Raw genomic sequence first — 27,698 nt, 5'->3', positions numbered from 1 at the left:
AGGAGCATTGCTCACACAGAAGCCAAGGCAGTGGGACTGTGTGTTCTGTGGAAAGCCTTATTTAATAGCAGGAGATGACACCCCCTCCCCATCCACCCCTACCCTAGGAACTGGTGTTTTCAGCTAGCGACAGCACTAGCTTAAGAAAGAACCCGTTGTACTCTGCTCCACTCATCCCCCAAGTTTCAGCTGGTTTTGATGAGGGATGATCAGTGTTCTGGCAGAAGTCGTGGTCTGAGTATCCTTGGTCTTCAGGCCAGCTCCTGCCGTCGGAGATGTGCTTGGAGGCAGGCAGCCTCGCTGGCTGAGAGCGAAGCTCAACGGCTCGGCGTAGCCGCGGTTCCCGCACACGGCCGCGCCCCGCCCGCTGCAGGAAGGCGGAAGGGGTTTAGGGGCAGGCCCGCAACCCCGCCTCGAGAGCAGCGCTTGGTGCCATGGCGTGGCGGCAGCGTCGGCACCTCCGCTGCTGAGGGAGGCCCCGCCGGGAGCTGCCATGGCCGTCACCCTCTGGTGCGCCCTCTGCAGCTGCCTTCTGCTCTGTGGTGAGTCCGTCCTGGGCCTGGCGGGGCGGGGGGCGAGAGGCGCGGGCCGCCCCGGCGAGGAATGGCGATTCTGATCGCCGCGGGAGGGGGGGGTTGGGGGGAGGGGGTTCAAGGGTCGTTACAGGCGGCCGGGATCATTCTCCAGAGTCGCTCTGCCCGCAGAGTCCGGAGGCGGCTTCACGTGAGGCGTGGCTGCCGTGACGGGAGCGGGCAAAGGGCCCTTCCCACTGCCTTGCTCTGGAAGCGCGAAGGACCGCCGGGATGCTTCGCTGGTGGGGCTTGGCTCTGCTGTCCACCAGCAGTTTTCTCCCCGAACACTGTACCTTTTGCTGAGAAACTGAAACTTCCCTGCATGGTGTTGGACGCTTGTGCGAGTCCCGGTGATGGAACTGGAACACGCGTGTGGGTGGGAGACTGCTCTCTGCAAGGCACAGTGACCGTGGGCTGTGGGTGCGTGGGCGCAGCCGTGCCTGCACTGCCCGGCTCGGACCGGCACTCCCTGGTCCTGGCCGTGCGTTTCCCAACAGGCTGTATCTGAGACTCGGATACGAGCTGCGCACAGGTCTGTCATTTAGAAAGAGCATTTTCTCACCTCATTGGGTTTACGGCGCTGATGGAAAATCGCTACCTGGAGGCTTTTCCAATAGGAAAGGCTGTCAGGGAAGCGAGCATTCAAAGGCATCACGCTTTTTACTGGGAATTTACCAGCCTACTTCAAACCCTTGGAGGGTGCTTCCTCAAAGCCCCTTGAGAGGGCACTTTGTAGCAAGGACCACACGGTGCAGGAGAGGAGAAACCAGACGCCTTGTACAAGGCATGTATTTTTTCAGCTGCATTGTTCATCTCCACCTGGGATTTTGCAGGCTGGAGAATGTGTGAGAGCAGGGTGACAGAGGTGCCAGCAAAGGGGTACAGAGTGTGCATAGGCACAGATCTCTAAGTGCCTGAGATGGGTATCTGTGAAGGCATGTGCACAGAGGGATGGCATCTCTCAAGGAGATGGCTTCAGGGGAACAAGCAACTTCTGCTTACATGATGTGAAGCACGTTTGAGTTGATTAGTTTGGTGTAAGTGCAACATTGCAGGAATTAAGTCTGTGAAACAGATTTATTTAAGCAGGGCTTAGATTTAACACTCTTGTCTGCTAAAGGTGGGTAAGTGACACGTTAATTTCATGTATTTATGCATCGGTTGTAGATAGATAAAATAGGTTATTTATCTTAGAACATGTGCCATTAGGTTCTACTCCTGTGGCATTTAAGCACTGATCTGGCCTGGCAGGGGTTTGTTTGCATTGATCATTCATGTTGCACTAATGGGCCAAAATCTTCACTATTTTAGTTTCAAGATCAACAAGTATTTTAAAATAATTAAATCATAACAGTAATGGGCTGTTCATTGATACTGCTGTAGGGTTTCCTTTATTCAGTTTCAATAAAGCAAAATAGTTGTGTTTGCATCACTTGTGATGCCAGTTAATGGTGCATTCATCTGTATGGTATATTTCATAGATTCATAGAATGCTTTGGGGTTGGAAGGAACCTTAACAATCATCTAGTTCCAACATCCCTGGCATTGGCAGAGACACCTTCCACTAGACCACCCTAGGCAGGGGGCATCGACAAGCTCCCTGGGCAGCAAGTTCCACAGTCTCACCACCCTTCCTGTAGATTTCTTCCTAATATCTAATCTAAATCTACCCTGCTCAAGCCTCAGTCCATTCCCTTTTGTCCTGTAAAAAGTCCCCAGCTTTCTTCTAGGCCTCTTTCAGGTGCTGGAAGGACACAATAAAGTCACCCTGGAGCTTTCTCTTCTTCAGGCTGAACAGCCCTGCCTCTTACAGCCTGTCCCCATGGGGGAGGTGCACCAGCCCTCTAATCATCTTCATGGACCTGCTCTGGACCTGCTCCAGCAGTTCGATGTCCTCCTTATGCTGGGTGTACCAGCACATTCAATAGCTCCCTTGCTTTCAAAAGTTCTTGTTTGTCTCTTCTTTTTAAAGGGGTGGCTTAATAACAGAATGAGTAAAATATTTTAAATGGCAATGCTAATCCATGCAGTGATAATATAAAGATGGTGGAATTTGGGGGTTTGAGGTTTTGCAAATAATTTAAGTCTTATATCCAGGTCTATATAGAAAGACTGTTCAAAAATGCACAAGAAATCGATCCACACACCCATGTTGTTACCATAGTGCTAATGGACTTTGAAAAATTTGCTTTGGAGAACTTCAGTGAGAGTTCATGCATGCAGCCTCATGGGCCCTGCATCTTAAGCACTAACAAGTCAGTCATGCATCATAAATGATGGTATCATAAAGACTTATCGGAAATCATTGATGCTGGCTAATTTGGTTTTGTTGCATAAGCTCAGAAGGAATGGTAGGCATCAGGATGTATTAAAGTCTGGGGTTTTTTTAAGTGTCTGAGGCAAGGAAAAGAAAGAAGGCTCTATTTAAGTGTTGGGTGACTGAGAAGTTGCTGGAGGAACACATACTAATAAGTTTTGTTTGTTTCCATAGCATATTCAATGGTGCCCAACCCCCAAAACGCAAGAATTATTTCCATTAATCTTCGCAGCATTTTACAGTGGGATGCACCTAGATTGCACAAAGGGAACATAAGTTACACTGTACAATATAAGAGGTAAGTCTGGGGGAGCTGTGCTTGCTTTACTTTGTGTTTTACAACTGCATGTGTTAGTGATTTCTTTCCTTTTTAAAAGATCAGTAACTGTCCCCGTTTTTGTTTTCAGTTAAATAGGAGGGCAGAGGCATTTTCTACACATTTCACACCCAAGGCAGTTGTGTTTGCCTTGGTTTGTTGTTTTTTTAACCAGAAATGCATTTTAACCTTGGTTGTTATTAGCTCCATGTATACTTATGTCTCTACTGTGTAGCTGTTACCTGCCATCAAGACACTTAGTCCTGCTGGGTGTTAGGACCTTACCTGATCTCTCACTTCAGCAGCATTTTGCGCTCTGCCACTGCCTTTAGTGGAAATGCCCAGTGAACTGCAGGCAGGTAGCTTGTCCATTCAGTGTCTTGGAACACATTTTCTGAGGTCTCCTTTTGTCAGTTTTGGTAGGCTGATGCAGCTTTGGTTTGGTTTTACCACTGTGTCCTTCCAAGTTGGTCTTTCCTGCTGAGAAAAGCAATCTGTGTTTCTGTACTGAAGAAACCAACCACTTCTCCAGCCCAGCAGTGAACTCCTTCCCTTCCCTCTGTGCTTGAGAAGCAAACCACATGTTGGGCCAGAGGACTTGTGTTCCTGCTGAAGGTTTGGCAAAGACAGGGTAGGATGTAAAGTGGAGATGATGTCACCCACAGGCAGGTGCCTGCTGAGGAGAAACCCCAAACTAAGAGTGCATACCATCTTAGTCAAAAGGAGACTTTTCTGCCTTCTGGTAGCAGCTGCCTGTTGGAATCACTATGCTGCTAGGTGGACTTTTGATGCAAAACAGAAAGAACATCATATATTAAACAGTTCCCAGCCAGTTCTCAGCCTGTTTTTTCTGGCTTTTCCTTATATGCATCTCTTAAAGACAGTTCTCAGCTAAGTCCAAGTTAGAGAGCAATGCTGTGCATAGCTGTCTCAGTCTTGCAGACTTGTTTGTTAACTGTTGAATTGTTTTGTAACCACTGTCTAGAAAAAGTCATCTATTTACTGAATCCTGGTTCTAATCTTTAACTATATTACAGAGATAAGGATGCATGTAAAATGCTTTGTGTGTACATTAGTAATGATGTTTTTTACATACTGGATCTAACTTTCCTTATTCATAACTGAACATATATATACACCACTTCTTCCAGTTAACTGAAAAGACATTTAGTCAGTTATATGTTTCTCTTCCTTACAGCATCAATTTGCCTGGAAACACATATGAAAATGTGGGCACAAACTTGACACTTACAGAGTGTGATGTCTCTTCTCTGTCTGCATATGGAAACTATGTATTAAAGGTCAGAGCAGAGTCAGAAAATGACCATTCAGACTGGGTAACCATCACATTTAAGCCAATGGATGACAGTAAGCATTTTTCTACCTTTCCACAAAAAATATTTTCTGCTATTAATGTGCCTTTACAACCTGGCTCCATAGGGGATCCTGCAGAGGGACTTTTCGTAACGGTGTCTAGCAATAGAACAAGAGGGAATGGCTTTAAGCTGAGGGAGGGCAGATTCAGACTGGATCTTAGGAAGAAGTGGATGAGACTCTGGAATAGGGTGGCCAGGGAGGTTGTGGATGCCTCCTCCCTAGGGGTGTTTAAACCATCACAGCCAGGTTAGATCAGGTCTTGAGTAGCCAAGTGTATTTGAGAGGTGTCCCTCCCATGGTGAAGAGGTTGGAGTAGATAATCTCTAAGGTCCCTTCCAACCTAAGCCATTTCTATGACAATAAGAAAAGCTATAGTGTGCAGATCACTTTTAAATTTAATTACAGTGAACCATAAAGCCTTTGTTGTAACACTTTTGGTTTTTGAAGGCAGAAGTTGCTGTCGGAAAAAGCAGTAGGTTCACTGCTATAGCTAGATGTTAGTATTGGTATTTGAAACCTCTTTTGAGGAGGTTTTCAGAAAAATGTGTATTTTTTTCATTAAAGCAAAGATTATTTATATTTTTCAGAGGGAGAGTTTTTCTTCAATGGTTCAGACTTCCTGTAGATCTAAATAAGTTAAATTACTTTTTTCTTCATTGCTATGCTAGGAAAAACAACAACAACAAACCACAATGGCACAGAGAAAGATTAATTTTTAGTCAAGAAATCTTCATTACACAATATTGTCATTCCCTTAGTGAAGATTTGCAGTATTGTGTGAGAGATGATTTAGACATCGCCATGCAAAGTCTAAAGAAGTTAGCAGAGATGTCAATCATGTTGCTGTCACCTGAGCTAGGGAATGGCAGACTAGATTTTACCAACATGTTTTGGACATGTTTTACACCAAACACAGGCAAAATTCAAATTATTTTATATTATGTAGTTAATGTTACACACAAGGCTTTTTACTTCTCACAGCTGTTAGTACAAAACTCTGGAGGAAGCTTCTGTTACACCTCATCTTTGAGAAAACTTTGTTTTATAATCCTGGTTTTTTCTTACTCTGCCTCCATTTTCTTGATATTTTTTTAAATGCTGTTCCTTGGATTTCAGAATGTAATTTCACAGTTTACAGCCTTGTTTTTCAGAATGCTTTTGCTGGTTACCTGTCCAAAAGCATAATGTTGATATAATTTAATCTGCCTTGAACAGAAGCACTACCACATAGCATGAAAAAATAAATAAATTACAACATTTGTCAGTTTAAATTGCTGCCAAATGAAAGTGTGATACAAAAAATATGGGCAGATTTTCACAGTAGAAAGCAAACTTGTGAGTCATTAACGGATTTGTGGCTTGACATACATTTGAAAGAGCTTGTGGCCTTCAGAGCAAGCTAGGCTTCGAAAAGGCAGCTTCTTCCTAAGTAGGAAAATCTGTGTGTAAAACTACCTGGAAAGAAAGACCTGTGAGTGAGTACTGGCCAAATCTGAGGAGAACATGAGGATTTTTAATGTTGTCATAGCTGACCTGAGCAGGGCATCATGACGAAAGTATCTGATACTCCTTTCTATGTATGGTGGTTTGGCCCTGGCTGGGGGGCCTGGTGCCCACCAAAGTCGCTCTATCGCTCCCTTTCTTAGCTGGACAGGGGAGAGGGAAAATACAACCAAAGGCTCGTGAGTCAAGATAGAAGCAATTTAATAGAATGAAAAGCAAAAGCAAAGGCCACACATGGAAGAAAGATTAAACAAGGACATTATTCCCTAATTCCCATCAGCAGACAATGTTTGGTCACTTCCCAGGAAGCAAGACTTTAATATGTGTAGTGGTTGCTCTGGAGGACAGATGCCATCAACGAATGTCCCTTCACTTGCTTCTTTCCCTTAGCTTTTCTATCTGAGCTGATGTCATATGAAATGGAATACCCTTTTGGTCAGTTTGGGTCAACTGGCCCAGGTGTGTCCCTTCCCAAGATATGGCCCATTGTTCAGCCTACTGTTGGTGGGGAAAATGCAGGAAAAGCACAGCCTTGGTGCCTTGGCTCAGCAGTAGCCAAAACACTGCTGTGTTATCAACACCCAGCTGCAGCACAGCAAAACACAGCACTAGAAAGATGCTCTAGGGTGAATTAACTCCAGCTCAGCCAAACCCCACACATTATGTTATTTCTGCTAGTGCTTTTTTAATAAACTCCACACTGTATGTGGGAACAGCATATGAAAACCAGAGTAACCAAGATCCTCCACAAGTTATTCTTTTTCTAAGTTCAACATATTCATGAGCTTTACATGAATGTATGGCTCAGCAAACAGAGGGGATTTATTTTTAATTATAGAAGTATATACTCACAGAGGAATGCAAAATTGTCTGTGTATTGAGCTCTTCCTTTCTTAGATGCTTTATAGTATGATTGTTGCCAGGCAGAACTTCAGTCAAGGCAGCCAAGGTGGAGTTGTTTGCTGTAATGACACGATACTTCAGTGGAGAGCTCATTGCCTACACAACCTAGTTGATAACTAAGCTACTCATTAAATAATTTAGGTAGTGGCACAAAAATATAGTGAAAACAAGCCATTTAGAAAATGTGAGAATAAGATATTTGGTCTAAGGAACACAATCAATAGGACATGCAGAAATAATTCAAGTATTTCAGTTTTTCAAAATTATCACAATGAAAGGAACATTAAAACACTTCACTAGAGAGTCTACTCAGAAAAGACAGATACTGCAACAGCTTGGCCCAAAAGGAGAAGTGAGTAACAACCTATAGAAGTAGTCCTTCCTCTCCCAGGACTCACCACAGCTGGCAAAAGAGAACTGAGTTAATTTAGTGTATGGGAAATGTAGTCTGCAACAGTATCTGTTATTTAAGTGCAAAAATTAAATCCTTTTCACGACCAGTTCTGTAAGGAAAGGATTTATTCATGCTTTTCCATGAAAGCAGATTACTTTCTTCTAATAGATACAATTATTTAAAGCACAAATTGTATGAAAATGTCAAATTGAAAACAATGTGAAACTCCATTCTATTCTTTCTTCTCTTCTGCCATCCTAATATACAGCAAACATTGGGCCACCTGACGTAAAAGTGAAGTCAGAATCTGGGTCCCTGCATGTGGATTTCGTAGGCCCTTTTGCTGAACATGACAACTGGCCCCTAAAGAAATATTATGGCTCGTGGAATTACAGAATACTTTACTGGAAGAAAGACAGCAGTACAGAGGTAACTTCTGCTTCATAGGTGGTGTGACTCCATGACTTTGATATCTGCTTTTCTTGGTAGAGTACCGTGCTCATGAAGTTCTGAAAGCCGAGGGTACTGAAGCAAAAATGTATCTGCACCAATTACAGTGTAATCAAGTATAGTTATTACAACCACTGTTGAGAGCAAATGGCAGATAGCTGCGTAGTTAAATGGGAGCATGGATGTAATTTGCCCTTGGCATGATTAGAAATAACTGCTATGTTATGACAGTTTATTCCCTCACTTCACTGGTGTGCTCATTTAAGATGAAGTCTTCAGCACCAAATCTCTGTATTTCACACATACAAGCAAGGGTAAACTTAGAAGCTGTAACATCAGCAGTATCTGTGGTCATGCCAATAAGCTCAATTAGATTCAAATTTCATGTCATTCAAGTATTTGTGCTCTTTGTGGGACTTTGGCCTTTGAATACCACCACCACAGGTGAGGCCTTTTATTAACTGTGGTAACCTTCACCACTTCAGTTTTGGTTGTACTTTACTGTCTTCCTCGTAGGGACAGCATCTACCATGGATGTGTTACTCATCTCAAAAGGCTTCTCTGTACAAAATGCATGGAAGAGCATCATAAATAATACATTAATTCTAGGGTCATGAGTTCTATTACAGGAATAAAGGAAGTTCTTTACTGGAAGATACCAGTCACAGTATAATTAGTGCTCTGTACATCAGTATAATTTTCATATAATAGGACTACACTCTAGGTAATGCTGATTTATATTTGTTACCCTGCAAAATTCTGTGGCATTCAATTCCAGCAAGTGAGGAGTCATCATTTCCCAAAACCCAGAATGATTTTTCTGCTACCAAACTACAAGAATTGATGGTATTTCTGCATGTGGAATGCAAACTTAGGTGGATTACCAGAGAAAGTGGGAAATTCAGGTAGAATTTGTGCTTGTAACACTTTGGAGCAGAGGTAGTCTGGGAAAATTCATAGGGATCAAAGAAACAAAAGGCATAGACTGAATAGCTTCATAGACTGCTTTTTGAAATGGATGCTTGCTCAAAATTTTGAAACCTAGCTATAGAGTCTTCTCACCCCTGAGAAAGAATCTAAGTAATGGAGCATGTAGGAATTCCTATACTCTGCGTGGACTATTACAGGGAAATAACCGACCATGCCTCTAAACAGTAAGTTGCAGTTGGTCACTCAATAGCTTCCACAAGCCTTTTTGTTTTAATCTTTTCTCTTTTGGGATTTTATTTTATTTTATTTTGTGCCTAGATCATCCATCCTACTTACTCTGTCTGAAATTAAATTATGTTTGCCTATGATGCTCTTAGTTAATCACCTTTGCTTAAGCAATTGCTTTTATCTCTTTTGTCACACCTCTGTTGATCTTTTTAACCTAAAACATCATTAATGCTGCTAGAAGCAGCCAGAAAGTCAGTGACATGAACAGTCTCATGCTCTGACTATAGGTGAAATCTATGTAGTAATCATTTCTGTGACACTGGCAGGGCATTTCATTGTGCTTGAAAAGCTTTATTCATATTGGAACTATAACTGCTAGGATTTGTCCTACTAACATGTAACTTTAATTACCTGCCTAGTCCATTCCCTGGCCTCCTGCTTTTCATTTTTTTTTTGTATTCTTCTCTGTCACTAGGTAAATCACATAGATACTGATCACAACTCTGAAATACTCTCTCAGTTGGAGCCATGGACAATATATTGTGTTCAAGTGCAAGCAGTTATCCCCGAGCTGAACAAAACAGGGGAACTGAGCGAAGTGCTTTGTGAGCAGACAACCCACAATGGTAATACCTCGTGTATCACAATGGGACACACACTGTAGGGAACTGGGAAATGTTCAAAGCCATTCAAAATTAAAACCAGTGTCATGTGTAAACCTTCCAAAAATAGATGTTTGTTACTTTAACATTATTTGTTGGATAATATATGTGTGCATTTGCAGTGGAGGAGTTGAAAACAAAGCAAAAACTATAAGCAGTACAGCACTGGTGGCTAATGCTTTGCTGCAGAGGCATCTGAGTTCCTCATACTCTGAAAATCAGAATTAAATGGAGCATAGGCTCTTCACTGATCACACCATTTGTCTGAACTTCTTTCACCATCAGCTATATTCATTATCTTACAAAAGCCTTTTTTCTGTATATTTGGAACTGAGAAAGGAATTGGACCCCGTGTTGCAGTCTGCTCCATCCATGGTGGTATTGCTAGTGTCTGCCATGAGGCTAGGCCTTGATGCTCTTCCTCTGTGAAGCACAGTAGTTATTAATCAATAATATAAAGAAATTCTTTGTTAGATACTTTTCTTCTCATTTTGAAGGCAGTTAATTACCAAAGGTGCTTTTCATTCCAGCCATGCCACCTTAACTGCTGATTGTGGAGTCCAGCAATAACCATCACATGGTCTGACCCTGTTGTTTTAGCAGTGAGCTTCATGTCCCTATTTAAAAGAAAGGATGGGATACTCTCTTGTGCACAGGCATAATGTATGTTTTGGCTAACTTACACCCTCCTGTGTGGAAAATTAGAGGCAGAGGCACAAGCTATCTGGTAAAAACTTTTAAAAGGCTCAGTAGTGTAGAATTTGACAGACTTTTGACCCCTGACATCATAGGACCATAGAATTCTTTTGGTTGGAAAAGACTTCTAAGACTATCGTGTCCAACCATCAACCTAAGACCACCATGGCCATTAAACCGTGTCCCAAAGTGCCATGTCCACACATTTCTTGAACACCTCCAGGGATGGTGACTCCAACACCTCTGTGGGTAACCTATTCCAGTGCTTGACCACTCTTTCAGGAAATAAATTGTTGTTAATATCCAATCTAAACCTCCCATGGCACAATTTCAAGCCATTTCCTCTCACTGTGTCTTTACTTTGCTGCTATTTTACAATGGCTTTTTGCATTCTCTCACCAGTATGTGTAATTTTTAAGTAGTGAATGTCTAAATATAGTAGCTTTCAAGCTTACCTTACTGAGCCCATTCAGACAAAAACTAAGAGATATTTTGCATCTGGAAACAAAGGTTTATGTTTGCAGATTTATGTTTTTTAGTTCCATAGAAAAAGTGACAATTGTAAAATAATACATAATGAAATTAAAAGTGTCATTATTAATTTCCTTTTCTTTCCTGTCTCTTGCAGGTGTAACTCCTGTGTGGATAATTGTGACTGTTCTTATTGGATCAATGTTGGCCATTGTAATCAGTGTTCCCCTCTGTTTCTTTTCATTTTTGTATCTCTATCGACTGGCCAAACATGTTTTCTGCCCTTCATATATTTTCCCAGAACACTTAAAAGAGGTTTGTTTTCTACTTAACACAATCAAAATCAGACTTTTCAGCAGAACCTTCTGCTTTTCAAAGGCTCTCTGTGCCAAAACCATTAGAGCCTTCTTTTGGTTTGCCTTCTTTCGTTTGCACCTGATTGTTAGCCATCTGTAAAGTGTTGATTATTCTGAGGGGGTTTTAGACTACAAGCAGCAGTGGTGGTTATCTTTTGTTACGTAGTTGTTGTGTATGATGAAACTCCTTAGGGCCACGGGGATGATCAGAGGGCTGGAGCACCTCTCCTATGAGGACAGACTGAAAGAGTTGGGGCTGTTCAGTCTGGAGAAGAGAAGGCTCCGAGGTGACCTTATTGTGGCCTTCCAGTATCTGAAGAGGGCCTACAAGAAGGCTGAGGAGGGACTTCTTAGGATATCAGGTAGTGATAGGACTAGGGGGAATGGAATGAAGCTGGAGGTGGGGAGATTCAGACTGGACATGAGGAGGAAGTTCTTCACCGTGAGAGTGGTGAAGCCTTGGAATGGGTTGTCCAGGGAGGTGATTGAGGCCTCATCCCTAGAGGTGTTTAAGACCAGGCTGGATGAGGCTCTGGCCAGCCTGGTCCAGTGTGAGGTGTCCCTGTCCATGGCAGTGGGGTTAGAACTAGATGATCCTTGTGGTCCCTTCCAACCCTGACTGATTCTATGATTCATTCTTCTGCCAAACATGAGAAGCTATTCCAGGAAGTGGAAATGATGAAGTTGTAAACTTTGGGAAAAGCTGACAAAGACAGATACTTTCCAGTGTGAGAAAAGTAGTGGAAGTTACTTCATTTAATTTCTGGCATTATAAGGCAATAAGTTTTGCATGAATGGTACCCCATGTTTTTCAACACGTTTTGTGGCACTGCATAGGCATTAAGTAAGAAGGAGTTAAACTAGCCTTTATTTTGAACTATGCTGATGTATAATAAACTCTAATACACTGTCATTTTGAACTGTTCTGCACAGAAGGGTCAACAATATTTAAAAGCTGAACAATTTGAATACTTGGCATATACTTTTATTCCTAAAGCAACTGCATAATTTGTAAGATAAAGCTTCATATGGCTTAGAAACAGGATGTTTCCTTTAATTTCAAAGTCAGAGAATAACAGGTGCTAACCTTCAGTTCCTCTTTTTAGATAGCAAACAACAGAAAACTCTCCCCCCTATCTCCTTTTAGACTTAAACCTACAGATTTGTTCTCCTGAAACAAAGTTCTTTCACAAATAGAATAACGAGCAAAAAACCACAACAGAGTTTTAAATTAGGTAAAGAATGTAGAGAAGTCTGAAAATTTAAGATAAAAGGAGAGCAATAAATGTTAGCAGTTACTGCTGGGGAATACCAACTGACCCTGTTACCTATATAACATCAAAAGCCTGCAGTGTGCCCAGGCAGCTAAGAGGGCCAATGGCATCCTGGCCTGCATCAGGAACAGTGTGGCCAGCAGGAGCAGGGAGGTCATTCTGCCCCTGTACACTGCACTGGTTAGGCCGCACCTCGAGTACTGTGTCCAGTTCTGGGCCCCTCAGTTTAGGAAGGAGGTTGACTTGCTGGAACGAGTCCAGAGAAGAGCAACAAAGTTGGTGAGGGGTTTGGAACACAAGCCCTACGAGGAGAGGCTGAGGGAGCTGGGGTTGCTTAGCCTGGAGGAGACTCAGGGGTGACCTTATTGCTGTCTACAACTACCTGAAAGGAGGTTGTAGACAGACGGATGTTGGTCTCTTCTCCCAGGCAGCCAGTAGCAGGACAAGAGGACACAGTCTCAGGCTGCGCCAGGGGAGGTTCAGGCTGGATGTTAGGAAAAAGTTCTATACAGAAAGAGTGATTGCCCATTGGAATGGGCTGCCTGGGGAGGTGGTGGAGATGCCATCATTGGAGGTTTTCAGGAGAAGACTTGATGGGGTGCTTGGTGCCGTGGGTTAGTTGTTTAGGTGGTGTTGGATTGGTTGATGGGTTGGACGCGATGATCTTGAAGGTCTCTTCCAACCTGGTTTATTCTATGTATCAGAATCTTCTCCAAGAAACAAGCCTATAAAGGATCTTACATACACTGAAGTTAGTAACCTATACTCTTCTGAGTTTCCTGCAGTTTCTCTGGGTCTTTTATTTTGAATCATTTGGAGTTCAGCAAACTAAGGCTTTGCAGCTGACTTAGCAATCATCTTGTGCTTTAAGCTGAGCCCATGTTCAGCACAGGGTAGTCTGCTGAACCTGGAGCTCAGCTGTTGGGAAGGTAGCATTGATCTGATCAGTGCAGGATGTAGTCAAGTTTCATTTTGCTCACAGGTTTCTCACAAGAAAGGGAGAATTTTCATTTTGTGCTGGTTGGTTTTAGTGGTTAATCACAGTAATCAGAAGTCAACCATGCTTACTAAAATGACACTTATCAAAGACAATGGGTTTGCTATGTGAATATTTGTTCTGTCAGTAACCTGCAATCTCATTTCAAATCAGTTTGCTAGAAAAAGCTCTAATGGTGATAATATTAGTATTAATTTTGTTAACAGGACTCCTGATAAAGCAGCTTGTGTCTTATGTAAAATGCACTAAGGTAATAGACAGGGATTAAGCCACAAGGACAAAATGCAGTTGTACTCCTTCAGCCACTACCAATAAAATCAACTGCCACTTCAGCTGCCAAAATGAGTGCCCAACATGTCAACATTGTGTTGAGTAGGTGTGCTGTTCTTCTGTTGACATTCAAAATACAGCCACGACATCCTGCAAAACCCATGTTGGTTGCTGAAGCTGGTTCCATCTTATCAATAGAACAGGAGGTGGGAGGAATTTATAATATTTTTGTATTAAGTCATCTTTCTCACTGAAATGCATAGCCCCATAAAACTCCCTCCCTCTCCTTTATTTGACTAAATGGTTGTGGTTTATGTTGACATTTAAAGCATCACTACTTAATGCCTGAGCAGACAGCTCTGAGACAGCTGGAACTATTCACATCTTTTGGATCTATTTGACAAATTTCAGTGTTAAAGCAGAGATGTTATTACACTGTCACCACTCTGGGACTTCTAAGGATTAAGAAAGCCAGCTGATGTGTGGAAAACAATATAAAACCTATTTCTAAGCAAACAGGATTAAATGTCTGGTCAGCCTAATTCTCATTTCCTCTTTCCTTCACAGTTTTTGAGCAAGCCTCCCAGTAGTTCACAGGATTTTTCTGCACTCCCACAAGAAGAGCATCTCTTTTATGACAAACTAACTGTCATTTCAGAAGAATCAAAAAATCAGAATGATGAGACTGGAGATGAGGCCAGCAAGACAACAGAGCACCTTCAGTACTCAGAACAGGAAGATTCAGATTTGAGAATAGTACCAGCTTCAGAAGAGGCCTAAACGGACTCTGCACACTTCACTCAAGCCAAAAGAAAAGTAAATGGACTGGTTTTATCTTCTTATTGCTGCATTCTGAAGACAGTAAAAATCCACATTGTGTACACAGACTTTAAACAAAATCATGGGGGGGGGGGAGTGGGGTGGTTAAAGTACAAAAAACTGGACTATCAATGGGGAACTAAATGATACATAATTTTTGCTTGTAGCAAAAAATGTCACAGCAATGTCTAGGACTGTATTATGACTTATTTAAAAAGCAAATAAAAAATATATAATCCTAGTGAATGTAACTATGATGAACTGTTTATTTGCAGATGCTAATCAAAACAGCAGATGGTATAAGGTTTGTAAAAGAAAACCATATTTTGTAGAGCAAGACCTGATCTGACTTACATTTTTACGTGAGAGGTTGTGCGTATTGCTAAGGATGTCTCCAGTGGCATAATCTTTCTATTGATTTGTTGCAAAACTGATGCAAAACTGTGAATTTTTTATGATGTTGCAAGTTTGGTATGAATAAACCAAACACAAATATTCAGAGAGTTTTGCATTGCAAAGTGTTTCTCATGCTTTATTGCTAAGCATAATGGGAAGGGGCTAGTGCGCTGCCAGATAGCTCTCTACATACAGGTGTGGATCAATCCCCTGAGCCTCAGCCCTGCAGTTTCTATGGCTAATTAAATTTTGCCTACCAATCCAGAGTCCATTGAAGCCTGTGGAAAACTTTGCAGACAAGTAGGATTTAAAAGGTAGGTTTATTTTATTTTTATAAATACAATCTCACCTGCATAGCCCTGTTCATGCACATGAAGGTTATGTCCACTCCAACATCGGGGCGTAAAGTTGGACCTTCACACTGTGTGCTGAGTGATGTATGTTTTTCTGGTATGTATTATGTGAGAGTGTCAGCAAAAGTAACTTGCTATGAGTGATGAGATCATAAATTGATGTGGGGATTACAATTTTTTTTTACTATAATTTCAAGGTTTGTTACTTCTTGGAAGCTGTTGCAGGAAGAAAAGGTAGAACAGGCACTGATTCGTTGTACCATCCAGCTGTATGTAATCTACACATGGTTTTTCTGCATGTCTCAGTTTTCAGCATGTTCTAGTTTTATGTGGAATATGGGGAAAAAATGGGGAAGCACTTTCACTGTGGTTGTTTTAAAGCATTTTGTTTCATTGATGCTTTTCTTCACCTCTCACCAAAGCTGCTTTGTGAGTGCTGATCTTAATGAAGGCTAAGGTCCTGTGTCTGGTTCACCTTTGCACTGTAAAAATTAAGTTCCTTCTGTGTGCTCCCTATGCCTTCTGTATTCTTTCTCTCTCTCTCTCTTTTGGTTTGGTTTGTTTTTTAACTTTCTTTTTTGGCTTTCAGAATGGCAAAAACCCCATAGCATAACTCATGACCAATGCATGTGCTCATTGGCTGACTAGCTGCCATCAGAAGAGATAAGACTTGAGATTTCCCTGCCATCTCCTCACATTTTTAATAGAGCTAGTTTCATCTGTGTGGTGGCTAATTTTCCTGGAAGGGCAGGAAGTTACTGTCTATCAGGTGTGGCTGATAGGTGGTTCAAAGATTACCACGAGGGCACTGCCAATGCACTCCTACATCCTGTTCCACTTCATTAGAGGTTTATTGATAAACCAAACTGGGAGAGGGGAAAAGAAAAAAATCTTGGCTATTCAGAGACAGGTTTTTTAGATTAAAGCAGGAAGAATGTGTTCAAAAATACCGTCCTTGAAATTTTGAGAGGGTTGGCTTCCCCCGTTTAAAAAGGGGAAGTGTTTCCCCTCATGTCTTTGCCAATACCATTTGTACTATCACATGAGAGGAGAGGGAAAGACTGTTCTCAGAATATTGCTTCCTCTTTCAACATATCCAGATGTGGGGAAAGGGAGGATTGTTCTGACTGCTTCATTTGTTTAACTTTTTTAAGCTGCATTATGATGCCTTTAAAGAAATAGCTGTTTTAAGATGAGCCCATCCTTAAGCTACTCTCTATATCATTATCAAAAAGCCTCTACTGTAGTGAATCCCAAAATGAAAATTGTATTGAGATACCAGGTGCACCTTAACTAGCACAAAATAGAAATGAATTCCCCAACTCTGCATCTCAGAGGTTCAGCCATGCTCCAGTTGTCCTGAGGACATCAGGCTGGCAGAGCTGTTAGACTACACCATTGTTAAACATCAATTTAATGCAGATAACTTTGTAAACAATTAGGAGATTATGCACCACACAGAGCAGAAATGAAGCCTCAGATGCAGAATATATTAAATAAAGATAATCATCAAAGGGCACTGAGACATTCTGTGAATTCCTGGTGCCAGAAATCTTACTTTACGTAGAGCTAACCTTGTGGTCAGGGTACCCTCTAATGCTGATGTCTGCTTACTTGTCAGCTCTCCCTTCAGTCATACAAGCATCCAGCATGTGAATTTGTGTGGTACAGCAAAGCATTGTTTATATTCCTGTTTATAAAGGAATTCAAAAGGAGTGTTAAATAATGATTTGACCTAGTGAAGGACTGAGATTAATGCTTCCTTGCAGACTTCTCACCTCAGGTTAAATCACTCGGCTGTATTGTCCATGTAATTCCCAAAGTTGTTAAATGAAGGTTATGGAATGCAGATACCACACTGATGGGAGACACAGAAGCTCTCTAAGTAAGCAGGTGGACATTGCATGAGTAATAGCAGAGCAAGCAGGAGAGGGTTAAGGCCTGTAGCTAATGAATACAGCACCTGGGAAAACTCAGCACGAGGAGGATAGTGGAAGCTGTACATTCACTAGCTGTTAGAAGACAGGTTTGGCTTGCTGAACCAGGCAAGGAATTTCTTGGATGACTCCTGTTTTCTTTGTTAGATTTCACTCTTCTGATCCTAGGGTTTGCAACTAAAAAAAGAATGATAAGGTGTACTTCAGAGCTCCTACACGTGGTGCTTGTTGAAACCTGGTTTGTGCTAAACATGGTGTTCACTTCCAGCAATTGAAGGAACTTCCCAGAGAATAAGAAGGTTCTTCCTCTACACATGGACTGTAATGTAACACTTCAGGCACATGATACGAAGTGCAAGTACAGAGCATTACAACAAGGATAGGAAGAATTCACACCCCTACAAAAAGGGAAAGGCTGATTCATTTTTCACTTCTGACTTCTCACCTCTGATGTGTTTTGTTTACCCTGTTTCATATTAACCTGACCTAAATCCAGCTAAGCCATGAATACCTGCAGCTTTTACTTACATGCTGGTAAGGAGCAATTCCTGAGATTTGGGGGTTTTCCAGTGTTTTGTTATTTAACAGGCCAAGACCCAGTAACTGGATTAGATAAAAAGACTAAGTGACAAGGTGTGACGCATTCAGACACTCTAATTCAAGCCCCATAAGGCAAATCCCCCAGGCTCTCCCAAGACAGTAGCTCCTTCAGAAGGCAACTGCCTAGGATTCTTCTCTGGAGTAGCATGTCTTTCTTTGATGACTATGAAAAAAACCCTGGGCTACTTTTTCCTTTAAGGCAAGGTTAGTCCATGCAAACGCCTCCTTGACATCTTGTATACCTTCTTTCTGCTCAGCAGGGAAATCAGGAATCTAGTTGTGACTGGCACTGAGGCCAGACACAGTTGAAGTCAGATATCCCAGTGCCACTTGAAAGGAATTGAAGCTGACTTTTACTTTTCAAAGTAAGCCTTCCAAGAGCTCCTAAAAGCAATCTAGATATTTTTTTTTCCTTCAAATTGACCTGGGTAGATGAGAGCAGTCTTAATTCAGCTTCAGGCTTTTGACATTGTTTCCTGTAACATCTTCATAGGTAAGCTTAGGAAGGGTGGGTTAGATGAGTGGACAGTGAGGAGGATTGAGAACTGGTTGAACAACAGAGCTCAGAGGGCTGTGATCAGCTGCAGCACAGAGTCTAGCTGGAGGCCTGTAGCTAGCAGTGCTCCCCAGGACTCAGTACTGGATGCCATCCTATTAACACATTTATCAATGACTTGGACAAAGGGATGGATTGTAACCCCAGCAAGTTTGCTGATACAAAACTGGGAGGAGTGGCTGACACACCAGAAGTCTGTGCTGCCATTCAGTGAAACCTGGACAAGCTCAAGTATGTGGCATCTAGTGCCGCTTCAAAGAAGAGCTGATCTTCACTTAAGCTTGTGGAGTGTGTACAATGAAAATGAATCAATAAAATAGGTGAGCTTCTAACTGTGTTATGATGTAAACTGCAAAGTATGGAAGTATGCTGCTAACTCTGGCAGAGTGTACCAGGAGTTTTGGCAAAGTGCTGAATAAAATAGACTACTTTGAAGACCCAGGAGTTACTGGGAAAATATTTTAGACATGAAATGCAAAGCAGAGCAGGATGATTAAGGAATGGAAAAGTAGGGAAAACTGAGAGAGAGAAGTCTAGGCTTGCAGTGAACAAACAGCTTATAAAAGAGAACAATAAGGTAAGACAGCAAGAGAAGGAACAGGAGTTTAGCACATTCCAGTCAAGGGAGTGGAGTGAGCATTGCAGGAAGAAAAGGAACATGAGAATCTATTGCTAACCAAAGGGCTAGGGCTACAATCGTCCACCAACTCCACATTTTCCTTTGATCTCTCCATACTGGTAACTTCAGTGTCTTCCTTCTCTGGCCCCTCCTGGAGGCAACAGGGGAAGCTGGTTGGCTGGCTGCCTGCTGAGCACAACTCTGCATCTGCTGGCTGCCTGGTCAAAACAACATAGCCAGAAAAGCTTTCAGAAACTTTACATCCACGACAAGCTACACAAAAGCAGCTTTACAATGATTCTTAAACATAAGTACAGCATAAGAATTTGTGATATTATTACCCACTTGTTTTTCTGATGCAAGTTGGGAAATAGCCATTATTCTTGTTTGGTAAAATGTAATTTTCTAGTAATCAACAGTTATGGAATAAATGGCATATAGTGCCTGTGCAAATCAAGAGCCCTTCCCCTGATATTGCACTCTTGTGAAAAAGAAAGGTAAAAATAGCTATTTTACAGAAAGTACTGTGAATAATCAACAGGCTTAGATGAATGTCTACGTACAATATACTGGAAATTGCTCACTTGCACTTCCCTAATGTGGAGTCCTCTCTTATTTCTTCCTTACATATTGGATTCCCCTAAATTAATTTTGCTGCTTTCAAGAAATTACTGTAAAAGACTAAAGGCGTGGGATTATAATGACATCAAAAAGACAAATGAGAAAACACTGGGGAAATCTTACAGAGGAAATCCCAGCTCCATCAACACTGATGTGCATTCACCACTGCCAGGATTTCACCCTGGAGAAAGCACCAGACCAAGGAATCTGTTTAATAACTTACAGCTCTTCCATTTTCCCTGACACTGTGTCACTCAAATACTGTCTCTCATTTTCACTCTATTCTCTCAGCTCCTGCTGTTTACATCGAACTTTTTAAAACTAAATTACAAGGTCCTCAGAACAGGGACTTCCTTTTCCAATCTAAGTGAGTAATATGCTTTCAAAGATGATATAAACCACAATGAGAGCTTCGCATGGATTTTCTGACTCGTGGTCAGACATGCCGATGTATTGGAACAATCGGATTCTGATGCTCACCCTAACCAAGCACAACTTGCTGATCATTATGACATATTGCCTGTGAAAATTAGAGTTGCAAATGTATTATAGTTAGGCATTCTGAAGATAGTAGATAGGTCTTCACAGGCTGTAAAAGGATAGGTTCAGTTCACAGCAGGCTTTTTACATTCTTACAGCCAAGTTGATGCAAATTATGATCCCCCTGTCCTTCAATATCTAATGCACTCTTCTGAACAGATGCCTGTGTTTTATGTACCTGAGTTTTCTCATGTGCTGAAAATATTCAGCTACCTTACAGTTAAAAACATTTCTGATATGCAGAATTATAACTGTCCCCAAACCAACATTGTCCTTTCAGATTTTAGAATGGAGGGTCAAAAGAAAAGGGCAGGATCTGAAGAGTCTTTCTGCTTCAGGGGGATGAGAATAAAATAGCAATGTGGGAAATGTCCTTTGAAACATACTAATGAAGTCCTGTGATGTAGTGCTGTTATCTCGATCGTGGCAGCTCTAAGCTTGGTCTTGCTCATTGTACCCTGCTCCTTTTGAAAAAATCCTAAAATGCTAACTGCAGTGCAGTATGTCAAGAACACAGCAGAGATGAGACCAGAAGGATGCACAGAGCAGGCAAAGGGTTTGTTATTTCAGAACCAGTACAGAAGCAACTGTGAGAAACAAACTTCAGCTCTTGTCTTTGCACTGGAATCTCTGCTGTAGCAAGGACTTAGACCTTCTAATTCTCATGTGGCGAAAGCCACCATCAAGACTCAGAGCCACAAAGAGTGCACAGAGTGCACTGAGTGCACTGTCAGCAAGTTTGCTGATGACATAAAGCTGGGTGGAGTGGCTGACATACCAGAAGGTTGTGCTGCCATTTGGTGAGACTTGTACAGGCTGGACAGCTGGCCAGGGAGAAATTTGATGTTCAACAAGGGCAACAGTAGAGTCTTGCACCTGGGAAGCAACAACTCCATGCACCAGTATAGGTTGGGGATGGACCTGCTGGAGAGCAGTGAAGGTCCTGGTGGGTCCTGGTGGATGGAAGGATGACCATGAGCCAGCAATGTGCTGCTGTGGCCAGGAAGGCCAATGCCATTTTGGGGTGGATTAGAAGGGGTGTGACCAGTAGGTTGAGAGAGGTTCTCCTCCCCCTCTACTCTGCACTGGTGAAGCCACATCTGGAATCTTGTGTCCAGTTCTGGGCCCCTCAGTTCAAGAAGAACCTCAGGGAACTGCTTGAAAGAGTCCAGCACAGAGCCATTAGGATGATTAAGAGAATGGAACATCTTCTGTATGAGGAGAGACTGAGGGAGCTGGGGCTCTTTAGCTTAGAGGAGACTGAGAGGTGAACACATCAATGTTTATAAATATGTAAAGGATGAGTCCCAAGAGGATGGAGCCAGGCTCTTCTCAGTGGTGCCCAGTGACAGGACAAGGGGCAATGGGTGGAAGTTGAGGCATAGGAAGTTTCACATAAACATGAGGAAAAAAATTTTCACAGTGAGGGTTGATGGATCACTGGAACAGGCTGCCTGGAAAGGTTGTGGAGTCTCCCTCTGTGGAGATATTCCACACCTGCCTGGATGTGTTCCAGTGTGATTTGGTATAGCTTATCTTGCTCTGGCAGGGAGGTTGGACTAGATGATCTTTTGAGGTCCGTTCCAGCCCCTGAAATTCTGTTATTCTGTGACTCTGTAAGCCACTCCTGAAAGCAAGACCATGCTCACATCTTTCATAAAGAGAAAAGGTAGTTTGCTAGAGCAAGTAATAAAAATATTTAGATTGATGTCAAGTATTGTCTTTCTTTCCCTAGAGGACTCTCTCCTCTGATGGTGGCTGAAGCCTTTAACAGGATTTGTGGGCCTTAAGAAGCAGCAGCAAAGGAGATGCAGAAGAAAAGGCAGTGGGGACTGTGGAGTAGAAAAGCATTACCTGGAAGGCTTAATTTAGCTGATGCCATCTCAAATCATAACTATGTCCCAAAAAACACCAACAGAAGTCACAGAGAAATTCCCACAATACTACAAATTTGCAAAGATAGAGAAACCAGTATCAGAAAGCAGGGACTTAACACCCCATCACTGGATCTTTGCCATGATAAAAGCCACGGAGCAGTTGGCCAGAATGAAGGGCAAATTAGAATGAGGAGGCTTATTGAAAGACTTTGGAAAACTCTAAGTGGTTTTATGTAGCTTTCCCCAACACAAAATATGCCAGTCCCAATGACATTGAAGTCTGAAGAGCAGATTGCTTGTAACTTGTGAAGAACTTTTATTGCAGAGATATGTACCTGTTCACATGGACAAAAGAGTTGACTTGTGGAAAATTCCTCAACTATAGCCTTGCTATAGTTCATGCTGTCTTACTTGGAAGTAGAGTGGGTCACATCTACTTTCATTTGGGCACAGCAGTCCAACCATACTTTGTCCAAGAAATGTATAAAGAGAGACCAAATGACCAAACAGAGTGCTGGAAAAGATCCAGGTGGGGTTTTTTATATATACTGCACCTGCAATGTTTTTTAACTTCCAAAAGTGGGTGAAACCTATCATTCATCTGCAGAATATCAACATATTAACAAAAATTTGATCTAACTCAGTGAACATCACTGAAATTTGTGTGCAAAGGAGAAGTGGTAGGGCATATTCTGACTTCTTAAAAAATATTTTACAAGACACTGACACAGACAAGTTAAGGAAAACTGGTCTGAGCTAAAGGAGACAAATGTGGGGGTTATAGTGGGTCATAAACTATAAATGAGTCACTGTGTCTCTGTTGTGAAAGAGGCAATTGCCATAGAGAGTACACAAATTACACTGTAGCCCACAAAACACTTAAAATAATCCTTCCAGCTATTTAGCAGGAGTAAGGCTATGTGGAGAGCTACAGACAGTGCTGGGGAAAATCAGAAGAACAAAAAACATGCTTTATGGAGGAAGACAGTGTTATATCCTAGCCATAAGAAGTCTGATGGCAACATAACAACAGTCTTCGAAAGTGTGAAAGGCTTCTGAAAACAGGAAATGAATCATCTGTGCTATAGGCCATAGTAGACATGAAAGCAGGTATAAGACTGAAACAAGACAGCTATGAGGAGAAGTTTTCCAATGATGAAAATGGAAAAAGTATAGGAGATATTGTCTGCAAACAACTAAAACCAAAGGTCCATTAGGAAGGGGGTAAGTAGAACTGATTCTGCCCTGAGCTGTACAATGAACCATTGGACTGCCTAAGGTCCTTCCTTCCTGAGCCTATGTTTTTACATTTCAAACAAGATTTTCATCTGTATTTGCTTCTTTTATCCTGTTCCAGAGTTGACATGAGAAGAAACAAGCAAATTATTTCTCCTTTGTCTGCCAGCCAACCAAAATAAATCTGGTGGTGCATGCATGGCTTAGTTTCCTCCATCATACGTGTGTTTTAGTATTGACATCAATGATCAGAGGAGCTGACATTGTCTTGACTTCTGTTTGTTGCCTGTGAACTGTAAATAGAGCTTCTCCACTGATTGTATCAACACCAGTTTCTGTTTCTTCCTTAGTATCAGTGAGGAAGTTGCATTCAAACTTCCATTTATTATTCATTAGGTTACTGAATATTCCTACCAGTAATAAACTAGACCACAAAATGGTTATGGTGAAGTGTGTTTTAAATAACTTGCCATAAAAATGTTTCCCTATAAACTACCTGAGCACAAGATAGCAAATTAAGAAAGAATAAACCTGACTCAAGGTCAGAAACACCCTGCAACAATATATTCCCCTAACCATTATCATGGAATCATAGAATCAGCAAGGCTGGGAAAGACCTCAGAGATCATCAAGTCACCCAAGACCTCATGACTAACTAAACCATGGCTTCAAGTGCCACGTCCAATCCTTTTTTGAACACCTCCAGTGATGGTGACTCCACCACCGCCCTGGGCAGCATATTCCAATGGCAAAAAACTCTTTCTGTGAAGAACTTTCTCCTCACCTCAAGCCTAAACTTCCCCTGGCACAGCTTGAGACTGTGTCCCCTTGTTCTGGTACTGGTTGCCTGGGAGAAGAGACCAACCCCTACCTGTCTACAACCTCCTTTCAGGTAGTTGTAGAGAGCAATGAGGTCTCCCCTGAGCCTCCTCTTCTCCAGGCTAAACAATCCCAGCTCCCTCAGCCTCTCCTCGTAGGGCTTGTGCTTGAGACCTCTTACCAGCCTTGCTGCCCTTCTCTGGACACATTCAAGAGTCTGCAATGGCTGCCTTCCTCAGCTGAGGAAGCATAGCATCAGCAATGCAAAGTGAAAGTTTTTTTGGTGTCAGTCATTAGAATTGTGGACTAACAATACACCACTTGGTTCCTTCTCACGGAGACTTCCAGCCTGGAGAGCCCTAGATATCGTTAGGAGTGTGGCCACTCAGGATCAATATTAGAGAATTACTAAAGGATGGTCCACAGCAGAATGTGTCCCTGCCCACAGCAGGGGGTTGGAACTGGATGATAGTTGAGGTCTCTTCCACCCCAAACTATTCTGTGAATCTATGAACAGGAACATGGATGCCACTGGAAAGGCTTGTCTCCTGAAACATGCCATTCACAATACTTAGAAGCTAATAAAAGGTTGCCATTTCACTCCATTTATCAAACAGCACTGACAGTACTGTTGTACTGTCACAGCTATGGTGAATGTTGCTTTGAAATCCTCTTGCCTGGATTTTAAAGGTACTTCAGCAATACTAGTATACTGTCTTCTCTTTTCACAGCTTGAGAAAATGGACAAAGAACAGCCTTTGTCTTAAAGAGCAAGGCAGTTTACCCGAAAAATCACACAGGAAGTTGTGGTGAAGCTGACAATATTTCACAGATTATGTTCTATTTTGTTACTGTCATCACAAGCTTTCTCCTCACTTATTGTCTACTAACTACATCATAGGATGATTGTGATAGATATAATGGCCCACATCAAGTGGCCCTTAATAGCCTATTACTCAGTTGTTACACAATAAATACACGTCTGCATTATATATTCATTGTACTGCATTTTTATTGATCCAAATAAGTTAATATTAGAAACCAGAAACTAAAATTACATTGATTGTTCAGACAATCAATAAACCATTTTTTCTTTAAATAAACTGTGCTAGGTACATGCACCTGTAGCATGCTAACTTGGGACACTGTGTGTTTCAAAGCATGTGGTTATCCACAGTCTCTTGTCCACAGCCTTCACTGCAATGGTATTAGTCCCTTCTGCACCATCAGTCTTTTTGATAGGACAGGTTTTCAGCTTCCATATCCCCAAGTTATTCATGCATTCATTTATAGGCATCGGTAGTATCTGCATTTCATAAGCAGAGCACTTATGGTACTGGCTTTTAACAAGCAAAACTGACACCATGCTTATCTGCTGATGGTCATGTCAGAAAAGGAAATCATTGAAAGGCTATCACATAAAAGTTATGATGCAAACCACAGGTGCCTTCTGTGCAGATCAAATTTTGCCATCTTAGATGGTACAAATGATTTGACTGCCTCACAGACTTGAGAAGGATCCCTGCGTATATAACCTAAGATAAAAGTTCATTTTGTTGATTTTTGTATCCTGCCCTTTAGTAATCCTCAAACAGTTCCTAAAACCTACAAGCTGAAAGAATGAAAGCTCCAGTTATGCATATCTTCATCAGTGTCCCAGGAGAGCAAGGCTCAGAGGATGTGCAGCACCTCAAAGCAGAAGCACCAGCAGCAGCTAGGAACACTTTTATCCAGAAGTATGGCTGGCAAGATTGTTATCTCCTTAAGCAACAACAAAAGTGTAGTATTTACAATATGTAGAATGTACAGGGCATAGTCCTTTGCTTGCCAAAGTTTAAAATAATCTCTGAATAAATTTGTATAACCACTTAGAAATTTATTGCTTTGTGGGGGTAGGAAGTGAAAGGTAAACCCTGACTTCTACTCTCCCAACCACAGCAGCTGGGCAATCTTGTTTAAAAAAAACCCAAAACAAACACCCAGAAAAAGAGAAGATAAGCTCTTTAGACATAAAACCAGAACCTGTCTGCAAACAGTGAGCTGGGTCCAAGCCTCGGTTCAAGGACTGCAGCATGCATGATGTATTTAACATTCACTGTGGCATTCCCTCAAACATTCAAGAACCAGGGCAAACTGCAGCAGAATGCAGATTTAATCCTCCCCAGACAAGTGCCCTAACTACTGAATGAGAGGAACTATGTTCCCTCTCTGTGCCTCAATGCACTTTGTAGTTCCCTGATTTTTGAACAGAATGGGTGGTTTTCTCCGTGAGCTGTGTGAATGGAGGGAAGCCAATGTTACTCCAGCTTTCAAAAAAGGTAAGAAAGTGGACCCAGGAAACTACAGACCAGTCAGCCTAGCCTCCATCCCTGGAAAGGTGATGGAGCAGCTCATTCTGGAGGTCATCTCTAGGCATACGGAGGAAAACAAGGTTATCAGGAGCAGCCAAGGTGGATTTACCAAGGGAAAGTTATGTTTGACTAACCTGATAGCCTTCTGTAACAGTGTGACTTAATAGATGGATACGGGGAGAGCAGAGGACATTGTCTTCCTTTGCTTTAACAAGGCTTTTGACACTGCCTCCCATAACATCCTTGTGGGAAAGCTCAGAAAACGTGGCTTAGAAAAGTGGATGGTGAGATGGATCAGGAACTGGCTAAACAACAGAGCCAAATGACACAAGCTCCAGTTGGAGACCTGTAGCTAGTGGTGTTCCCTAGGAGTCAGTGCTGGGTCCTGTCTTGCTAAATGTTTTCATCAGTGACCTAGACGAAGAGAGTACCCTCAGCAAACTTGCTGATGATACAAAACTGGCAGGAGTGGCACCAGAAGGCTGTGCTGCCATTCAGTGAGACTTGGACAGACTGGACAGTTGGGCTGAGCAAAGACAAACCTAATGAAGTTCAACAGCTTCATTAAGGTCAATAAGCATAGAGTCTTGCACCTGGGGAGGAATAACACCATGCACCAGTAAAGGTTGGAGGTTGACCTGCTGGAGAGCAGCTCTGTAGAGAAAGACCTTGGAGTCCTGGCTGGTAAGTTATCCATGGGACAGCAATGTGCCATAGTGGCCAAGAAAGCCAATCGTATACTCAGGTGCATTAAGAAGAGTGTGTCCAGCAGGTTGAGGGAGATTCTCCTCCCGCTCTATTCATCCCTAGTTAGACCACATCTGGAATATTGTGTACAGTTCTGGGCTCCACAGATCAAGAGAGACAGGGAACTACAGAAGAGCATTCAGTGGAGGGCTACAAGAATGATTAAGGGACTGGAGCATCTCTTATGAAGAAAGACTGAGAGACCTGAGGCTGTTTAGCCTGGGGAAGAAAAGGCTGAGGGGACCTTGTGTATGTCTGCAAATGTCTGAAGGGTGGCTGTCAGGAAGATGGAGCCAGTCTCTTTCCAGTGATAGACACTGAGAGGAAAGGGGCAACAGATGTAAACTCACCTCACAGGAAATTAGATCTCAAAGTGAGAAAAAAACTTTTTTACTGTGAGGGTGATGGAGCACTGGAACAGGCTGCCCAGAGAGGTTGTGGAGTCTCCTCTGGAGATCTTCTAAACCTGCCTGGACACGTTCCTGTGCGACTGTCCTAAGTGGTCCTGCTT

The 27,698-nt window shown here is 42.2% G+C and overlaps 1 protein-coding gene across 1 annotated transcript; it reads left to right on the top strand.

Annotated features, from left to right (window-relative positions):
- Positions 1-283: 283 nt before the first annotated feature.
- On the top strand, positions 284-14,616 carry IL10RB (interleukin 10 receptor subunit beta). Its single transcript, XM_054166023.1, is given in 7 exon segments — positions 284-542; positions 3,064-3,187; positions 4,404-4,573; positions 7,651-7,829; positions 9,466-9,616; positions 10,977-11,134; positions 14,284-14,616. Coding segments are annotated over 7 exon segments (1,044 nt in total). The 5' UTR covers positions 284-493; the 3' UTR covers positions 14,497-14,616.
- Positions 14,617-27,698: the final 13,082 nt, after the last annotated feature.

The sequence above is a fragment of the Dryobates pubescens genome, chromosome 12 (genome assembly GCF_014839835.1).
Source record: "Dryobates pubescens isolate bDryPub1 chromosome 12, bDryPub1.pri, whole genome shotgun sequence".
NCBI lineage: Eukaryota > Metazoa > Chordata > Aves > Piciformes > Picidae > Dryobates > Dryobates pubescens.
This window is presented reverse-complemented; position numbering and strand designations above follow the sequence as displayed.